At 32.4% G+C, this 21,037-nt stretch overlaps 1 protein-coding gene across 3 annotated transcripts in view; it reads left to right on the forward strand.

The window, feature by feature from the left end:
• The window catches only part of LOC143226049 (WD repeat and FYVE domain-containing protein 2-like), a 51,979-nt gene that overhangs the window by 5,722 nt on the left and 25,220 nt on the right, over window positions 1–21,037 (forward strand). For all 3 annotated transcript variants that reach the window (XR_013014261.1, XR_013014260.1, XM_076456463.1), the window contains exons 2-6: window positions 140–207; window positions 5,050–5,123; window positions 11,237–11,291; window positions 11,688–11,838; window positions 15,624–15,736. Coding sequence is in view for 1 of the 3 variants with exons in the window: in XM_076456463.1 (XP_076312578.1) it covers window positions 140–207; window positions 5,050–5,123; window positions 11,237–11,291; window positions 11,688–11,838; window positions 15,624–15,736 (461 nt within the window). In the remaining 2 variants the exon portion in view is untranslated. The remainder of the gene's footprint in view (window positions 1–139; window positions 208–5,049; window positions 5,124–11,236; window positions 11,292–11,687; window positions 11,839–15,623; window positions 15,737–21,037) is intronic.

Here is a 21,037-nt window from a genome sequence, read left to right on the forward strand (position 1 = left end):
ACTTTTACTTGCCAAGATTAATAAATTCTCTTACAATATATTATTATAGTTTGTAGAATTTATTCTGGTTAATATGTGTATTGTGTAGATTTATGTGCTTTAAATATCCATTTTTAAAGATTTTTTTTTTTTATCTTAGGACAGTGAGAATTTGGTTAAAGAGGGACACAGGACAGTACTGGCCAAGCATCTGTCACTATATGCCTTGTGAGTATTTTAAAAATATTTTTCCAAAATTCCATACTCTTATTATTAAATACCTTGTGTTCACTCAAAGGAAGCACATTTATATTTAATAATTTATGATACTGGGTAATAACCTTAGTCTCTAACATTGTAGTTGAGCCTGTAGCTTAAAAGAAACTTTTGTAGCAATTTCACTTCTGGGGTGGGTAAATTATAAAACATAGACATTAATTCACAGTAGAAATACTACTGAGATGTATTATTTAGTGTTTAAAAATTTTGTTGGCCTAATATTACTGTCTTATAACATACTTTTGTAATGGTTTTAATAAATTATTACTTTACTCAACCATAATCAATGTAATATATGCTTAAAGATAATTAATGAATCTCCTAGCCTTAATACATATGGTAACATAAATAAAAACATGAAATTTGTTTTGATGAGTCAAGAACAGACCACATTTTCAAATAAATAATGGAGATAAATCTAACGTGTGTGTTCTATAGAGGGTGTCCATAAGGCTACTGGAATATTTTTCAATCTGATTCAAAGCATTGAAACTTAATCTGCTAACATAACACTAGCTGACATGCCCATTTGATGCACAGAGAGGACACAGATCGGGTTACTTAGGAGGATCAGAACTAAATACTGGTTCTCCACTCCCTCTCTGTCACTCCCAAGGAGAAGGAAAGATAAACATACATATCACATTTGGTGTCCAGCAGTTTTCAGTAATAAGTGGGGACACACTCATTGTGCATGTAATTTTTATTTCTGTCTTGGTTATAAGAAATGAACAAACAGAACATATATTTCATGTTTGATATAGTATTTTTATCCCTATAATACTTGTATCTAACTATCTGCTAGTTTTTTTTTATAATCTGTTACTACATGTTTTCATTATACCTGTATATTTTAAAGTTAATTCTGTCTTGTAGATCATAAAATTGAAGATATTTTCATATAGTTTAATCCTCAAAAGAAACTTCTTCCTACTGTTAAGTAATCAAATACTAATTCAGAAGAAATCCTTTGAATTTACATCTCTATTTCAGAGTTAGATTTGCAGAATGTATTTGATTTGTGAAGTTTTGATGAAGCCATTCAACTCAGTTGAATTTTGGCTTGATTGAATGTGATATTTCTTGTTATTTGTATGTCCGAATGTTTTGGTCAGCCACAAGTGTGTTTGCGGATATTTAAAAAAAATATGTAATATGAGAGAGAGGGAGATGCACTTGTAATCAGGTTAGTCAAATTAATGAACCAGTTAATCTAAGTACAATATACTATATTTATGTCACTATTTAATCATAATTCAGACTAAGTACTAATGGTAATTATTATTTTAGAAGTTTTTAATACCTCTTCTGATAGAAATAACGTAAGTGGATAGTACGTACCAAGCATATCAACAGTATTGTGTTACAAAGGATGTGGTTCGTTGATTGCATTTATTTTTGTGAATGTAAAGTGGAAGAAGCTCTGTAGACAGGAAATGTACAAGTGATTACATCATCTATTAATGATTCTAAGTGGACACATTTTTTGTTCTTAGTCTAGCTTGGTTATTTTACTTGACTACATGCTTAAATTCTGGTATTTTTATTGTATGAAACCTATTGAAGTAATAACTTAATTTTGTAACTTCAGAAATTAACCACCAACATCTACATGTTGCTTTGATCATTATATAAATTGTTACTAGTATATGATAAAAACTTGTATACCTAAGTGATTTTGAGTTGTTTTAATGTATGTGTTCACTCACCAAGGGGATAAATTATATAATGCAATTAATTAATGATGATAGGAAAGGCATGTTAGAAATATTAAATGTACATGGTATAATAAGTAACGAACTACAGCTTTTATATCCCATTTACCTTTACAAAAATGAGTTGACAAAAATGACACATTATCAATTATATATTTATTTTAATCAAGTGTGTATAATTTGTTTAAATCAGAGGTCTCCAAACCTTTTTGTTCAAGGGCTGGGAGGTAGATTTTTTTAGGGTTTGTGGGCTGGAGGGGTCATGGTAAAATTGAAGTAGGAATGCATGCATAATCTGAATACAACATTACTTACTTATTTCTCGAGGAGCACATATTGAAAATATTTAAGATGTACAATAGTCTTTTTTAGCATTAGTGAGAAACATGAAACCGGTGCTTTTCTGACAAAATAACACTTAAGGAGCACCAACTTTGAACCTCAATTATCATCAAAAGTGAGTGCAAGTGCTCATCAGATAAGGCTGATATGTAACTAGATTCCACATACTTTATTTTTGAAAATGTTTTACAGAAATAGTTAGTGCTAAAAACTGAAATAAATCCACAAGCAAAGTTTTTGTTTTTTTTAAATGACTATATTGATCACTTGGAAGGCATTTATAGAACTCATCAGTTTTGCTTCTTTGTTGTCCTTCAACATGTCATTGGATTGCAAATCAGTCACTTCCATATGAACTTAATGTGGTAGTTCATTGATAACACAATCAAATGGGTTTTGGAATATCCTTATTTCTGTTGCACTTGCATCAAGATAAAAACAAATGCTTCTTGTAACTGTAGTCTCAGGTTAGAAAGAGAATGTTGTGCAATCCTGCATGGGAATGGGGATCCCCTTTCTTGCTTGAACTTTTTACAAAATGGAAAGTGTGTGAAGCAACTCCTCACCAGTTGGGACTTGTAAAGAATTAGTTCTTGTCAAAATGCATTCACCTTGGTGACCATATAACAGATAAATGCAGTTTTGCCTTGTAATCTAAGATTGAATTAATTCAGGTACAAGGTCAAGTCTACAGAAAAAACTACCAAAACCATTCACAGTTTGTGAGTAATGGTTGAGGGAAGTTCTTTTCATTTAAGAAAATTTCACTCTCGTTTCTAAACTTAAAAACATCACAACACAACCTTCCCACAACTAAGCTATTGAACTGAAGTGTGGTAGGGCAAGTCGGGGTATGCTTTTTCTGTTTCCACCAAACCTTCATGGAATTAACAATTGTTGAGTCTATGAGAATAAATGAAATTTACTGTTGAAACTTCAAGTTCCATGACACAGGACAGATCCAGATGTTTTCCATGCTGTGCATGTTGATGAATAATGGAGTGAAGAACCATAGGCTTGGAACAACCTGCACTCTCAACAGCTTTGTAAATTTGCCCAACTAAACCTTTTCCTACACCACATGTTTTTGCCACCATCTGTTGTAATGCACTGTAGGTGTTTCCATTCCTGGTTGTGCTGAGTTAATGATTTTTCGACCTCTCTGAAAGTGTCCTTACCTGTGGTTGTTTCATGCATGTTGTGCACAGAAGCTAATTCTTCAGTCACTTCAAAATTAATATTGACTCTGCAAATAAACAGCAGCAGCTGTGAAGTCTAGAACACACATGTTGACTCATCAAGCAAAATGAAAAAGCACTCAAACTCTGGCCTTGTCTTTCTGCTGAGACACTGTTGCTTCCAGTGTCATTGACTCTACAAGCAACTGTATTAGCCAAAAGGCTAATAGTCTTAAATAAGTTTACTTTTTCTGGGCACATGTGTTTGGCTACTTAAGTCATACATAATTTAATTAGCTTACCATTAGTAACAGGTATGCCACTTGGAAACTTGTTCTTGTTGCAGCTTCATTCTTAGCTTTCTTCCTCTTAAATACAAACTGTTGTGATGGTAAGTTATGTTTCAAGGTATTGAATTTGTCTGAATGTAGCTTTCCTGTGAACTGAGAATATTTTGAGTGCTTGGTTTCGTTATGTGTACGAATGTTGTATTCTTTTAGCACTTCGATAGTCTTGTTGGATATTAAGCAGAACGTTTTGTTACATGATTTAATAATGAAGTAGTCCACACTCCACCTTTTTTTAAGAACACTATATTCAGGGTCAACTTTTCTCTTCTTCCCTTGTCATGACATAACTAGAAATAGCTGTGCACTCAAACATAAAGTAAACAGCAGCATTCATTGACACAAACTGAGGTACATGGGACAGACATGGGAAAAGACACGCTGCTTCAGGGCACTGGGATTGATAAGTGAAATGATGCAATACTAAGTAATGTTGTTTACAAGCAAATAGAAAAGTGTATTGCTCCTAGATTGGCTTTTGCTCAATTAAGTTTTTTTATTTTTATATCATTAAAAATGAAAATATTACTTTAATGAACTGTTGACAGGCTGTATCACAACTAGATTAGCTTTTGCTCGATTACATTTTATTTTTTTGTTTTTATATTAAAAATTATATTATTACTTTAATAAACTGTTGAAAGGATGGATAAACTGAATTCACAGGCCAGCTGATGACCATCCAGCCCATGTGCTATAGTTTTAAAGACCCCTGATTTAAACTACTAACATCATTAACTATATGTAATATTGAGGTGTCTCCTTAAAACATTTTGTTCACAATTGTTTCACCTTATGACCAAAAGTAAAATGCAGTTTTTCATTGTATGTTGTGTTTAAGATTCTAACCAGAAAAGGCAGTCAGTGTAAAATAATGAAACTTTACCCTTGTGCACCTTTTAAACTTTACTTATTCTGTATAAGAATAATAAATGTTGCTGTTCGTAATGTGTAAATATCCTACTTGAGTTCTGTTGTTTCATTTATTGATCATTATAAAAAGTTGAATAAGGTTAGATTTTGTGCTATTAAATGATGTAATGCATGTTATCTTAAATGCAGATAAAAATTAAGAATTTAGTTTATAGCAGTATTTATTACTGTTGTATGATATACTGTCAAGTTAAATATGTATTTCTCGTAATTTTAGATTTTAACTTGTGAATATAATTGGGTAATTAGTTAATATTTTCTATAATATTCCTATAGCTGCAGCAATGTGTATGGACTATAACTCAGAAACTAAAAGACTCTTTGTGGGAATGGAAAATGGCTCAATATCTGTAAGTATTAGGATGTTGAATATTTGACTTGCATGATCCACACAAGTGGAACTACTTGTGTTCAGGTTGTAATGTGTAATTTAGTTATATACTAGAATAATTTCAAATTAAAGAAATTGGTACATGTGTGTGTGCTGTGTGATAATTGATCATTTCTAACCATATCATTTAAAAGGATATACCTCTTTAATCAGGTAGATTTTGTATGAAACAATAATGTTAAAGGTTTTTACTTGAATAATACTCTTTGCAATCATGATTATTTGGACTCTTTTTAGTGCTGCCTCAAAATGCAGAATGGTATTTATTATCATTTAAATTAATTTACTGCTACTAAGTTAAAAAAAAATTCAAACCTGCACAAATTAAAATAATTTGGAATTCAGAAATAATCTTTTTATTGAGTTTTATATTTATCATAATTGCAAATTTGCATTTTAGCATTTCTTTTTGAGCCAGTACCTAATTAATTGTTTTAATTTAACCTGACTGATGATGATAATGGTGAAATAAAGCCTTTTTTTCTGTTTAATAATTTTTGTATAAACTTATTTTTCTGTGCATTTTACAAGTTTGTTTTTTTTTATCAGTTACCTTCAAAATACTTTATTATTGTAATATATGAATGAATAAGGCACCAAAATTTAGCTAGTAATACAAATTTTAATATTATGTAGCCTTTAAGTTCTTAATTCTATAAAGCATTATTTTTACAAAAAACATCAGTTTTCCCCTGTTATGAGACTAACATTTGATCTCTTGGTATTCTGTAGCAAATCAGTCCTCTTGCCACACCCTACATATTACATTCTCTTTCACAAATGCAAATACTTACTCTAATTTTTAATACTGTATTATTTATAACAATAGAAAGCAAAGGTTCTAATATACTGAATTACATAGTTTTTTTTCTGGTTCAATTTTATTTCAACAAATAACACATTGCCATCTTAGCTGGATTCTTAACTGCTCTTGTTACATTGTTACAGATCCAGAAAACTTTTGATAGTTATGGATCATTGTTTTTCACACGTTATTAATTTGGGTTCTTTGGCACATTATTTAAATAAATAGTATTTAGTTCAGTAGTACCATTGGTATTAAAAGTAGGGTTATGCTCCATCTGATAACAGCAAGATAAAAAACAGGGTAGGTACTTTTTGTTAACCTGAAGATGACAAAGGAAGGTCAAAAGGTTGTTCTCTCTTTATCAATAAAAGTATTAATATCCATACCAGCTGTTCTGAAATACAAGGTAAGTACTTCTTGTTTTTCATGTCTATTCTGTATTCATCTTTATAAAAGTAAATAAAATCTAAAAATTAAAGATTTTTAGATCAGGTAAAATGAAGAATTTGCATGAGGATACACTCAAGACAAACTCCCAAGTAACCTTCACATGATGTAACACAGTGAGGTAACTTGAGCTACACATATACCAAGCAATTTACAACTTGTGTAGTGGGAATATTAGTTATATTCAAACAACAGTCAAACAATAAAATTTAAGTATGAACAGATGTTTACTGTTATGAGTTTAAACATAGTTTGAAATTACAAGTTGAAGTCATTTTAGAAAGGGAAAAAGTGATGCATATTTTCCTTGTATACCAACTTTGTATAAAATTAGGGAATTGAAAAAATGGATAAAATAGTTTTACTGAAGGAAAATTATTGAAATTTTATTTAAGAGGCTTTACAGATAAAACAAATGAAATTTGATATTTTTTAGACTGAGAAAAGTATTTTTAATCTTAACATGAAAATTACTTGGTAGTTGGAGTAGTTAACAGCTTGACCTCGTATATTCATGGAGAAATGTTTAATGAAAGTGTTTCATTAATTGTTTTGTCTACATATAACTTGCTGATTAATGAAAGCTTTCAAAATTTTATGAAATTACAAAAATCATAGTGGAAACTATATTACTGAAACTTTTAAGGTCATGTTGGGGATGTGAAATTGGCCACACCCATAGTGTGCTTCTGTTAACATTGTGTCAGATTGGTCAGTTTTTTGTATATTTCTGTAACAACATCGTATGTATGATTAAAATTATAGGTGTTAAATAAATTCATTTTCAAAGCTATCGTGCTAAATGAATTTTTTTTAATTGGCAAAAGATACTATCTTTACCATTGTCATTTTAATAAACAAAAAATTGTTTACTGTTTAAATTCAATTGAAAAAAGTATATCATTTAATTTGGATTTATGATTACTGTATATATCAAGTAAGATTTTGGTACTGATTAATACATGACAATAAATATAAACATTTCTAGTTTCTGTAATGTGCACAGAAATACTTGGATATGTTTAAATTGTCAAAATTACTGATTGCATAGAGAAACGTTTATTTTGAAGTTCAGTAAACTTAACTTTTCATCAGTTTGATAACATAAAGTGGGACAAACAATGAAATAATTATTATTGTTAATCATAAAATGTATTTGCCACTATGGTCTGATAGATTCTGTAAAACTACATCACAGTATCAAGGTTTTCACAGGTCAGGAAAATTCTAGTAAGCCACAGAATTTTGTAAGTATTTTATCAGGAGGTCTGACAGTTTAATGCCATTTCTCCAACATCTCCCATTTCTATTGGCAACAAGCTGTGCTATTTTGTTTATCTTAGTTTTGTGAAAAAACTTATCTAGAAAATGAGACTAATAAAATATACTAATTTAGCAAATAGTCAGTAACAGGTCCTGAACTATGCACCTCTATCTGCAAGTGAATAGATGTCATGTGATTACTGCTGGAATGATACTGTTAGGACAGAATAAGATCAGGACTTGTTTGGCAAAAAATATAAAATCATGGATTAAGATTGATAAGACAAATTTATAAACATTTCAGGATCTTAACTCAATTTTCAGTGTAAACACTTCAAACTAACCAGCAATATTTCTACTTTATTTTTATCAGTTGTTTCCTAAAAGTTGTTAATTAAGAAAAAACTGCAATTCCAAATGTGTACAGTATAAGAAAATGAGTAGCAAACATGCTATGCATGAAATAGTGAAAATTTTTATTATTAAAATTGGCCTCATCTTAGCTGTGAATATTTCACCTGTTATTTTTACAGTGATTGATCTAAGCTGGAATATTTTGAGTGACATCTTGGGCTCCATCATTAAATATGTTGGTAAAAATATTCTGTGTTTAAAGGGCAGTCAGGACTAAATATAGTATGATATATGTTAAGAATGATGCTCTGAGTCAGTTGGACTAATGGTATAATTTTTGGTAATGAATTGTGTCCATATGAAGTTTGGAAAAATTGGAGTAAAGTATATGGGTCTGTGGGACTTGATACAAGGAGTCTTTCTGCTGCAGATACTTGTGTAGCAAAATGACCATAGTAATTTCCTATTTCTCCAAAGTTAATTGCTTCCACAATGCTGGTTGTGGCTATCCATGTCTTATAACAATTCTATAAATATACACAGTTTATAGGTAGCTATGCTTCTCTGAAGCTGTTTTTTGGCATTTTATATCAACTTATCAGCAATTGTTTGTATCAAGAGTGACATTTGAGGTAAATGAATGTGTATCTTATTGATGAGATTTGTGAAGATTTCTGCATTCTTGATGTGGTGAGATTTAAAGTCAAGTAGCTTATGTCACATCTTGCAATCTTGAGCTACTGCTACCCTGTGCCCAACATCAATGTCACAGTGCTTCAAGTAGTCTTTACCTATTACATTGTTAACCTTGTGATCATTAGCCTTTATAAAGCTCTTCACAGAATATGTTCTTTAGGAGGCATGGTTTTAACATTCTGACATGATTCTTTGTTGTACTTTTATTATGATAACACTAATGCATGACATGCTTTTTTGTTCCAGGACCTTTGTTTTACTTTCTCATTCTTGTCTTTCATCTGAGACAGTTGAGGTGAAAATGGTTAAGTTTCTTCAAACAGTTACTATATATCTTCTGAGGCTTGCATGCATAAATCAGAGATAGAATGACTGGCTTTATACTCATTTCTAAATATAAAGTCTTTTAGTTTGTTAGTTTTTTTTTTGCAATTTGAAGTTTTACTGTTCACTGAATGAAATAAAATTTTTATATAAATATATATATATAAAAGACATACAATATCAGTATTCTACCTTATTATGGTTACTTTACAATTTTAAAATGTTTCATCAGCACAACAATGTGCTTTCTTTATCAATTTCTCCACCAATGGTGTGTTTTTTTCACATTGTGCTCTCCAGGAAAGTAAATTGCCTACTGCTTAACACTCCTACGAAAAGACGTTTCTAGTCCTGATTTCTCCAAGCCCGTTCCCCTGGCTGTGGTTTTGCTAGATAGTAGATAGGGACAGTGGGAATCTCGTTAATTCATTCATTAATGGATTTAAATGGCAATTTCATTTAAATACAAAATTATTAGCCTAATATTAATAACCTTTCAAGTTGCTCTGGGGCCTATTAGGCCCCACTTTTCGTAGGAGTGTTAAAGAACATTTGTTGGTTACACAAAGATGGAATTCTAAAAATTAGCGAGGTTTTGGTTTGTAGCTAAGTTTTAAGTAAGTTTAGTGACAATGAGTTTTCTTTTCAGGAATATTCTAACTGGTTTTACATGGAAGTTGAACTTTGAAGAATGAGACCATGATCTGTTTGGCATTTTGTTCTCCTTATGGTATTTTCTGTCTAAGAATAGACTGAGAGGATGCAGTTGATGGTACAGCTATGCCACTCAGTATATTTACATCAGAAAAAGCTGCAATTAAACTTGTCAGAATAAAAACTTTAATGGCAATAAACATAGAGATGAACTGTTTTCTCATTATTGGTCCTGTTATGGTGTGGAGGAGGCCAGCATAATAATTGTATAATTGTTTCAAAAAGGCAGATTTACTGCTCAGTAGATATTGACTTAGTTTTAAACCTAATTGTATTGTCTCTGAATGCATTCCATCCAGACTCTGTACTAACTTTGAATAATTCATAATGTCATACTTTCAGGATTCTAATATAAAACTACAACTTTGAACAAGATACTTAGAGATCGTAGATTGGCCAACAAGAAGACCTTAACTTGTCACGTTGTCAGTGAACTTCACATTCCACTTACTGAGGAGTAGAAAATTATGACCTATGTCTCAGAGCTTAACAAATTAAACAATATAGTAAATTATCTATAAGCTGTGATTTAACTTCAATTAGTATAATGTAAACCAGTTGATTAATTAAATGTACCATTAGAATGATTAGATCAATTAAATGAAACTAATATTTCCAGTTATTATTCTTTCCATTTATTCCAATAATCGATCAGTCAAAATTATGATTGAATCAGTTGTCGTGAACATAATCAGTTAATTTAAATTAGGATTCTTGATTATTATGATTTTTAATTATTCCGAAATATTGACTATATCTGTTTGTTATACATAATTGAATAATTTTGTACTGCTGGCTAGAGGAAAGTTAATTGGCTAGCAGTACCCACTGCCAACTTTTTCTTCATGAACTACTAACTAAGTGGAAGACATCTATCTGGCAAAATATTTTTGTATATACAGTGGCTTGAGGAACACAGTAATAACTGTTATTCAAATGTAATCAACTAGCAGGTGTCATTTAATCACCAAACTACAAGGTCTTTCAATAAATGATCAGAGTATTCCATGTATTTCTGGAGACAGTATGAATTTCAGGAAGTTTATAACCAATACTGAATTTTTGTTGTTGTTGTTGTGCCACATGTTACTTGGACTAATCAATTCAAATCTTAACTCTGAACACCTTAAATGTAAGAGGACTCGTGTTCCATATGTTGTTACTTCTGGTGTATTACCAATATAATAAAACAAGTTTTATACAGTTTCAGGGGATAAATAGTACACCTTAGGTTTACTTTTAACTCTTCCACTGGCATGTTTATTGTAGTTTTAACAATTCTTAAAAGTAATGTTTATTTTTGTACAAACAGAAACACATGATATATTATAACTGCTTGTGCATAGTTTATTACTTGTCATTTAAACAATGATGCAATTAAGAGAAAATTATCTAAAATATTTGATAAATGATGTTTCATTAATTTCTAAATTTAATTTTTATATATTTTTTTAATTTCAACTCAGGAGTTTCTAGTAGCTGAGGACTACAATAGAATGGCTCATCAACGTAATTACCTGGGTAATGTACTTTGTCAGCTTGTTGTTTTAAGGGATTTTGGACTAATATATGCATGTGTGTCTGTAGTTTTCTTTTTTAATAAGAAATGGTTCTATTAACAAGGTTACTGTAGCTAATATCCAACTTTGTAGAAATGAAATCAATCTCTGAATTCCTTAATATCAATATTTCATTAGACATTTGTCATATTTGTAGAATTGTATATGTTGTTAAAGTCCATTGAGATGATACATACAACAGTAAATTACTAAATGATATTTATTGCACTCATTTAAAAGGAAAACTGCTTTCTGAATTACGTTTTTACTATTAGTTAAATGTAATTATACCTTTATTTGAATTTTTTAAGATGTATTTCCATTTTGTAATGCTTAATGAGCAGTTGCTTGTAATTAGCTCATCAAGCCCGTGTGACTGGAGTTGTATTTTCATTAATCACTGAATGGGTGCTTAGTGTGGGACGGGACAAGTACTTTCAGTGGCACTGTTCTGAGTCTGGTCGAAGATTTGGTGGCTTTCACTGTAATGCGTGGTGTACAGCTCTGCAGTATCCTTGTGTAAAAATTCAAGTTCATAGGCTTAAAACAATCTTATAGTTGTGATACTTCAGCTGATTGTAATTTATATCTCACTGTGAAGGTTTTTGGGTCTTTTTAAATAGTTCAATTATATCAATCCAAGAAGCTTTAAAATTAATGAATGTATTACAATGCCAAGTAATATAAAATTTACTTTGTGTATTTATTTTTCTTAAACTCATAATTTAGCACTTAACATACCAGTTTTAGTAACAATATCATGTGGTTACCTGAACTAAAATTATTTGAGAATTGTTTCTCTATAACATCAAATGAATTATGTAACATGCATTAGGCTTATTTTTTAACATGAACTGTAATTGTACCAAGATGTATTATCCACTTTGTCAGTATTTAGTTGTTTGTTTTTCTAATAGAACTGTGAACTAAAACCTGTTTATTGTGTGTTATTCAAACTTTGTTTTTTACAGTAATACCCAATTGATAAGTTTTACAATTTATTTTTTGTAACTCTGGTGTTAGAAATACCAATCACAATGACAAATTGTGAATTACATAATTTTTTACAATTATCAAAATATATTTATTCCATACAGTAATTACTTATGTTTAATTTATTCTAATGTGGTTATAGTGTTGCATAATGTATTTACAATCCAGTTATTTTGTTTAATGTGTCCACAGTTGCATATGGCATGCATTTTGTAACTGTATACTTACAAGAATTTAATTTACAGTCTCACCATTGGAAATGTCCATAGCATTTAATTACTTACTGTTCTTGTCATCTTATTATGGTTCAAAGAAAAATGGTTGCTAAGAACAAAGAAAACTTGAATTAATGATATCTGCATTTTAAATAAATTCCTTTTTATTTTTAAAGTTATTCTGTTTTACAATTTATTGTATCAGAAAGGTAATGTACTATCTGGTAAATATGAATTGTTTAATATTAGTGACTGTATTGCTTTTCAGTATGATTTACTTTCTTTACTTAGTTACTTTATATTTACTTATTTGTTAAACTTAAGTAAATTTAATGATGTTTATTTACAAACATTTTAACCTAATGTCACCTCTGCCATTTTCGTACCTCTTTTCTGCATGTTACTGAGTTACATTCAAAATGTCATTAAACCCCCTTAACAGGAATGTATTTTAATAAAATTACTATTATCAAGTGTGTCATGACTTAGTCAGATATTATCTATATTTTATTTCTTTGTTTTAAAAATTAAATAATCAAAATGGCAATTAAAACTGCAGTTGTTTTCTCAAGTGTGATTCCCTTGCAGCTAAGTCTAAAGTTTACAATCTTTTATACATGATACTGTGAGAATATAATACTGTTGGCATAGAAGGTCAAATTAAGGTTCTACTTGTCTTTCTTTTGTGTCTGGAAATTTTCCAAGAATTTCTTGATGGGGTTTTGACATTCTATTATTTCTAAGCTTAAGGCCATCCACATCCACTTGGAAAGCCAAAGCTGTGTTACCAGGTGAAATTTGAAGTTAAATGACATGCTTAGCAATGGAAAGTGCAGATTTTGCACTATTAAGTTATAGCCTGAAGAAACCTCTATATATGGATTTCTAGCATGAGATAGAAAAGCTTAGTGCATTGTTCTCTTGAAGTATACATAGTGCTTGGCAAGTGTTTTTTGCCTTTGTATTAATTTGTTAAACAGATTGCATTTAGGTTTTACATTTACATTTTAATTAGTTATGTATTATTTCTGTTAACAAAAGCATATTTGTATGCATATGATTGTATACATTTAACTTGATGTAGTTTGACTTGTGGAAATGTCTGGGATAGGGCTTCATTCTTGGGTGCAAACATTAGGGAAGGACTTTGTGGACAGTCTTTGCTCTTTAATAAATGCAGAACATTGTGAGGTCACTTTGGCAGTAACAGGTTGGCATACTTGCATCAAGAATAAAATACAAAGAATTGGGAAAGAAAGTATGATCTAAGTGAAGAGATGGATATGTAAAATAATGTGTATGGGGTAAAAAAACAAAGAAATATTCTATGAAAATTTAAAGGGTGTCTACATATTTCCATTTCTTAATTTAAAATATTTCATTGCACTGTACATTGATAATATCTAGTTAATGATATAAGGAAAATGAAAAATAAAATCAAAATATTTACTTCACAGAACATTTGAGAATGTTTTGTGATATTCATTTAGGAAGTTCTAGAGATTATGCAAATGAAATATGAAACAAAGAGATAAATAGTATTTTTATATTCAAAATGTAAATTACATTGTATATGAATTATTCAGTCAGAGTTCAAATAACTGCATTAAATAATGAATATCTTGTAACATATAATAGAAAATAATCAAAATTATGTTTTATTTTTCTAAAGCTACATAATTTAGGATCATTCAAGAAAAAATTTTAAATTATTTCTTCAACAGGTTTCAATTTTGTAAAGAACTTACAGTGCAAGTTGGTTGTAGTCATTTGGTTACAGTGCAAATTTTAAGAAGGTCATAAAATTTTAAGGTAATTAATTACCTTAGTTTTGTGTTACACTGTAAGAATAATTGTTCTAGAATAATTTTGGGAAATGTTTGAACCATTTTTGTTTTATTTCACATTGTATAACTGCTATCAAGTGTGATTTCTTAAATGTAATCAACATCATATTGTTTTAAACTAGTAAACTTTGTTCCTATGCAAATCACGCCTTGTTAAAGTGCTTCTGTATTGTAACAGTGTTGAAAAATGATTTATTGTTAGTAAGAAGTATGACATTAAAGTACTTTACACATTACTTCTCACTGAAACATTTTGAGCTTAATATCATTTATCTTAAATTTCAATGTTTGTGTTTGACTTGAACTACATTGGTGTAAGCTTAGTGAAATGTCATGCAGTAATGGCTTTACACTGATATATTTTAGGTGTTGTGATGTAGATAAATATTTCATGGTTTCTTGTGTGCTATTGAAATTACGAAGTATATTACTACTTAATAAACGTGCATCTTAGTTGTAGCCCTCTAGCTGTGATTTTACTCAATTATGTTAACATTCAAGGTTTCATTCCCCATGGTGGACAGAGCACAGTCTCATTGTGTAGCTCTGCATCAGAAATATCCTCAGAATTACTTTTTGAAAATCACATTAGATTGCTAGTCTTTAAGGCGCAAAGGTTTGGAAAAATTTTAAAAAGTGGAACTTAAAAATACTTTATTTCTAATATTGTAATGTGTGTGATGCCCAAATGTTTGTTGTTTTCTTGTGCTTGCATTACAGTCAGAAAAATAATTCTTAATAAATGTTTTAAAAATGATGTTGCTTAAACATTATTTCCACTTTAACTGTCAAATGTTTAAATGTTATTCTGTAAAATAAAAGCTAAAGTAAACTAATTTGTAGAAAAAACATTCACTAAATTTTAGTAACTTTAAGCTAAAAATACTTTAAATCTTTGGTTTTGTGGATTTAACTGAAAACACACTTTGCAGTTGTATCTTTTGTGTATTAAAGGTTAGATTAAGCTTTTCCCTTTTTGTTTGCTTCCATTTTCTATAACTGTTAGTAGTTTGCAATTTAAAGTTTTACCGTTCACATTATTTTTAACATAATATCAGTATAATATCTAGTCTACCTTGTTATGGTTACTAATTGTAAACTTAGGCCTAAATAAAATTTATATACTTGTATATATTTCTGTTTACAATTATTTCACAAGTTTATGTTTAAGTACACACTAAGAAATATTGCTTTGGAATTCATTTAGTTATGGTAGCAGGTACTTTAATTACAAATCAGATTTGATATGCAGTCTAAACATGCCTTTATTGGAGATTACTCTGGACAGATAACTATGCTGAAAATAGAAGCTACTGGCTATAAACCTGTTACTACACTTAAAGGTCATTCAGGTTAGTTTATTCACTTCCCTCAAGTTACTTAATGTTGTCAGTTATAATAGCATTTCCTAGATATTTCTAGATACAAGGTGCATGTGCTTGTTAACATTGGAGTAAAATTTGTAGGTAGCAGAATTCCATTGCTTTGTTTTTGCATATGATAAAATAATTAAATCTGTTAAAATGCATTTCAGCTTCTGAACTGTTCAGACTTTTGTTTTAAGAGTTTGAATAACCATGTGACAGTTTGAGTTTTTACAAAATACCAGTAAGTGTTAGTGGGTTAACCCTATAACTCAATTGGTAGATCAAGAGATTTTGAGTTCAAATCAGTATCAAGTTAATAAATTATATCATAAACTCTACAAGTTAGTTTATTTTGAAAACATTCTGTTAAGTTTTAATTAATTACCAGTTCCTTATCTATTCATGTTTTATTTGTGATATGAATAAAATAAAATGCTATTAATTTTTTAGAAGTATGTTTACAACTAGCACAGCTATTGTCTGAACAGAAGGCTAATGTTTAGCTATTTTTAAAGAGAGGATCCACATTTTGCTTTGCACATAACGTGCAGTTTCCAAAACTTGTATCTCTGCTCTATAGCTGTTTTTTTTATTATTTACAGGTTTTCCATTCTTTATCCATCTAAGCATTGAATGTGTTTGCTTCAGTCTTTCACACATTTGAATACCCTTAACAAATTTTAGTGTGCAAAATTCACTACCAGCTTCAGTGTACTCTATGTACTGTATATAAGCACTTCATTCAGATTTCAGTTTCCATTGTGACTTGAAAGTGGTTGGTGTTTCTATGGTCATATCATTATTTATATTTATAAATTACTTTTAAAAACTTATGAGTATGAAGTCTTGTTAATGTTTCTAACATGGAGGCCAACAAGATCTCTCATATCTCTGCTATCTAGTGTATGTCAGTACCCAGGGGATGGGTCACTCTCAGCTGAAGCTGTCTGTAATATCATCCATTGGATGTCTTTCCAGAAGGTTATGAGGTTGCTTTTGCAAATGACCCAGGACAAGCTGGAGAGAATTGACTTTTTTTTATATATATACTTTTACTATGTTGGCCTCAACAGAGACTTTTTACCAGCCCCCTTCTCTTTAGTTGATTATACTTGGATTTTGTGTAGTTTTGGGATTCTCTTCAATTGAATTTCATTCTACTCCTACTTTGCTAGTGGAAATGAGAGCAAGTGACTACTTGGTTCTTTTCTACTTTTCCTTATGTTGCTGTTCATATTGGAAGATTTGCTGCTTAGTCACATGATGCAATGGCCATACCTTGACTGCCACATTTATCAGAATAGTATGCTTTGGCTTATCACTGAGAGGAGGAGATGTATTTAGATTCTCAATGGTTGGGACCCTCTTTTGGTCATGTATTGTTTGAGATTGGAACTTGTGATCACTTTTCTTGGATTTATCTTACCCTTGTGACCATCTTGAAATATTTTTCTTCAATCTAACTTTTGTCTGAAGCCTATGAATATTCCTATCAGCAATTTGAGGACAAGTTGAGAATTTTGCTATTGTCTACACCAGTCAACTATTTTTGTTGTTGGGATATTTTTAATATAAACAATTTGTTAGAAAGTGTTCATTACCATATTCTGCCCTTGGGGAGTTACAGGAAGACCAAATTCTCTAACACATTGATTTCTGGGGTTCGAGGGATGTTAGAATCATGAACTGATACAGCTTGTTTACATTCTTCTTCTTTATCCTCATTGGTTCTCTACTTTCTTCAGCATCGGGTGCTAATTTAGTAGTGTCAGCCCATCATGTTTCCTACACACACCCTCCTTTGGTTCCTGTACATGGTGAGGAAGGTTCTGTTCTTTCAGTTCACCTCCTCTGGGATCTAAACATCCATGCACATGTTTGCCATGCATGGCAACCTGTGAAGGGGAGGAGAGGATCCTGGTGGTTGAGGGTCAACCTTAACACACCACTTTGGTCTTGAATTCCTGGAGACTTTGGGCTGAGGGTGGCTCCCTTGGGTCAGTCGGCTGGTCCACTTGGGCTATAGTCAACCAAGTACCAGTGTTGGATGTTCTCAGCAGGTGTCATGGATACTGTATCTGATGATGGTGTTTGGGTATAGTGCTCACAAAACCCTAGCATTGCTGCAATGTCTTTCCTTGATATTCTAATGCCTGTCCCCTCACAGGGCTTCATAGTAAGGAGGGGTCAGTGGACACCGAAGTTTTCTTTTTTTTATTATGGATCCCCCCAAATAAAAACTTAATAGTGAAAAAACAGTCCATGAGTAAGCATCCACGTCTAGAAGATTCTGAGCAGCAATTTTCAACACCTATAACACCTGTTGTACCTCATTTTCTTATCCAACATTCTCTTTCAGACAAAACATTAGGGCACATGTCTCCCTTTTTCATTCAGAAGGGACTAGAGGGATTTGCTCACACTCCAAATTTAGTAAAGAAGCTTTGATCTAGTGACATTGATGGAAACATCCACTTCTCAATGCAATTGCATTCTAAGGCAATTGGGGATATACCTATAGAGGTTACACCTTATGCTATTTTGAATTCATCATGAGGAGTTATTGTTGAGAGGGATTTGATGAATTTCCCTGAGTTAGAGATTTTCACTGGTTTCTCCACTCAAGGAGTTTCTGCAGTGAAGTGCATCTCCACTCCCAAAGGTGGAATTATGATGCCGACCACTATCCTCGTTCTGACATTTACATCACCACGTCCACCTGCCACCATCAAGATAGGTTATCTTAATTGCAGAGTATGGCATACATTCTAAACCCTCTTTGATGTTTCCAGTGTTAATGGGTTTGGTCACTGAAAGACATCAAGTCATGGTTCCTTGATGTGTGCTCGTTGCAATGGCAATTACCAAGATACCTATGATTGTGAAACGGACCTTCATTGCATCAGTTGCAATGTCTCTCACCCATCCTACTTTCATTCTTGCCCTAAATGGTTGGAAGAAAAAGAGGTACAGCATTTGAAAATTATTCATAACATTACTCACCCTGTGGCTCGAAAGTTGCTGTCCACAATTTCATCTCGGGCATATGCTCTGCACTTCATTTCACTACTACAATGGAAGTGCAGACAAATCTCTCTGTGCCTCAAAACAAATGTCAAGTCTTTTGACCTCCATTGTTAAAGTTGATGAATCAACTTCATCAGCCATCTCTGTTCCTCACATACATTCCAACAAATCCCAAAATCCACTTCCTCCAGTTCTGGGTACAGGCATTTTCTTGTATACATCTTCTCCCATCCCAAGATGTAAAACGATCACTCATTCATGTCCTCATTCACTGGATTCCTCCACCAACAGCAAAGACTTGTCCAATTGACCAGGACCCATGGAAGTCAAAAGACCTCACTTGAGTAAAGACAGTAGAGAAAAAAGACATGGTCTTAAACAGAAGGGTTCTCCACCCAATTTTCCTACACATAAATAAGAATGGCTACCTTGATACACTGGAACTGTCGAGGTTTACGTTCTACTCTGGATGACATCAAAACACTGATTGCTTCCTACCTTCCTGTATGTCTTTCCTTACAGGAAGCATTTCTGAAACCTGCTGATACAGTCACCTTTTGGCAGATGTCTTTGTACAGAAATGACAGGCTGTATGATGGATGAGTGCATGGAGGGGTGGCACTGTTGGTTGATCAGCATGTGCCCACGCTGTCTTTGCCACTCGACACACCCTTGGAGGCCATAGCCGTCTATGTTTCCTTGTGTTGTACTATCACTGTTTGTTCTCTCTACCTCTTGCCTGGAGAGACATATGATCAATTAGACCTTGATGCTCCCATTAAACAGTTACCACTTCCCTTTTTAGTCCTGGGGAGTGCTGATATTGATAGAAGGGGTCACTCTGTACAGTGTATACTCATGATCACAACCTTTCTCTTTTCAATGCTGGTTCTTCTACTTATTTTCATGCACCTAGTCAGTTCTTTACTGCTATTGATATCTCAGTTTGTTCCCCTTCATTATTCTCCCATTTTTCATGAAGGGTTGATAATAATCCACAAGGCAGTGATCATTTTCCTATAATTTTGAGAAAAATTGACTGTGGTCGATGCCACACGAACCGCATGGCCTGGTGGGAGCTGGATCACACAAACTGGCCCTCTTTCACTGCTTTTCAGAACTTGATCCTGCCATTGTCTGTAACCTACCCATAGAAGACTGTGTGGCAGCAGTAACTGACTGTATTATACAAGCAGCTGCTCAATGTATTCCTAAAACTTTGACATGTTTTCCATGATATCCTTGTCAGTGGTTGAATTCTTCCTGCCACATGGCAAAGAAGGTTCAAAAACAGGCCTGGTATACTTTTTGTAGGCAACCTACACTCTCTAATCGCATCGCTTTCCAGCAGGCCTGTGCACATGCTTGGTGGGTAAGACATCAAAGCCAGAAGGAATCTTGAATTAAGTTTGCAACCAGCAGCAGCCACAGCCTGCCCTCAATTGTATAATGAAGTGGACCATAGTAAATGGCTATAATTTTTCTCTCTGTAAAACTGTTTGCATGCACTTTTGCCTCCAACAGGGTATTCATCCTGATCCTGAACTCTGTATTGGTGAAGTTGTGTTGCCTGTGGTTCCTGAGACAGAGTTTTTGGAGCTTAACTTTGACCACAAGATGACCTTTATAATAAACCACACATCAAGTACCTACAGGTCAAATGTACAAGACCACTGAAAATCATCTGTGTCCTCTCTATCACCACTTGGGGAGTGGATCAATGTTCATGGATCACTGGTCTGTGGTTCTGCCACATCATCATCAAGGACATTGGCTCTGCACTGGGGCTTTCCATGCTTCCCCAGTTCAGAGCTTATACATAGTCTCATGAACCTCCTTTGCACCTCTGCCATTTGCAACTATCTTTACTATATGCTTTGGAACTTTGTTCCTTACCAAAGCATCCCACCTGGGGTTGTGTTTCCTTCCTCAGTGGGCCATACTTTCTCAGAACAGATGATCTGTCATTGCTCCTTTTGGCCTTCGTATCCAGGTGCTGTTGGAATAATTGGGTCTGTCCTAGGATAACATTGCTGTATCCACTGGTCAGCCCATTTCACCATGGCTTCTTACAGTCCCTAAATGTGACCTATCTTCAAGTCATCTGAGAAAAGCAGACACTCCTGATTGGAAATACTGTCTGTTATTTGCTTAACATCTGTCAAACCATTCTTCCATTCCTATTTATACAGATGGTTTGAAATCAGGTGACTGTGTTGTCTCTGCCATGGTTTGTTGCAGTTTGGTGGTTGCATGCAG

Source organism: Tachypleus tridentatus, chromosome 9 (genome assembly GCF_004210375.1).
Source record: "Tachypleus tridentatus isolate NWPU-2018 chromosome 9, ASM421037v1, whole genome shotgun sequence".
In the NCBI taxonomy this organism is placed as follows: domain Eukaryota; kingdom Metazoa; phylum Arthropoda; class Merostomata; order Xiphosura; family Limulidae; genus Tachypleus; species Tachypleus tridentatus.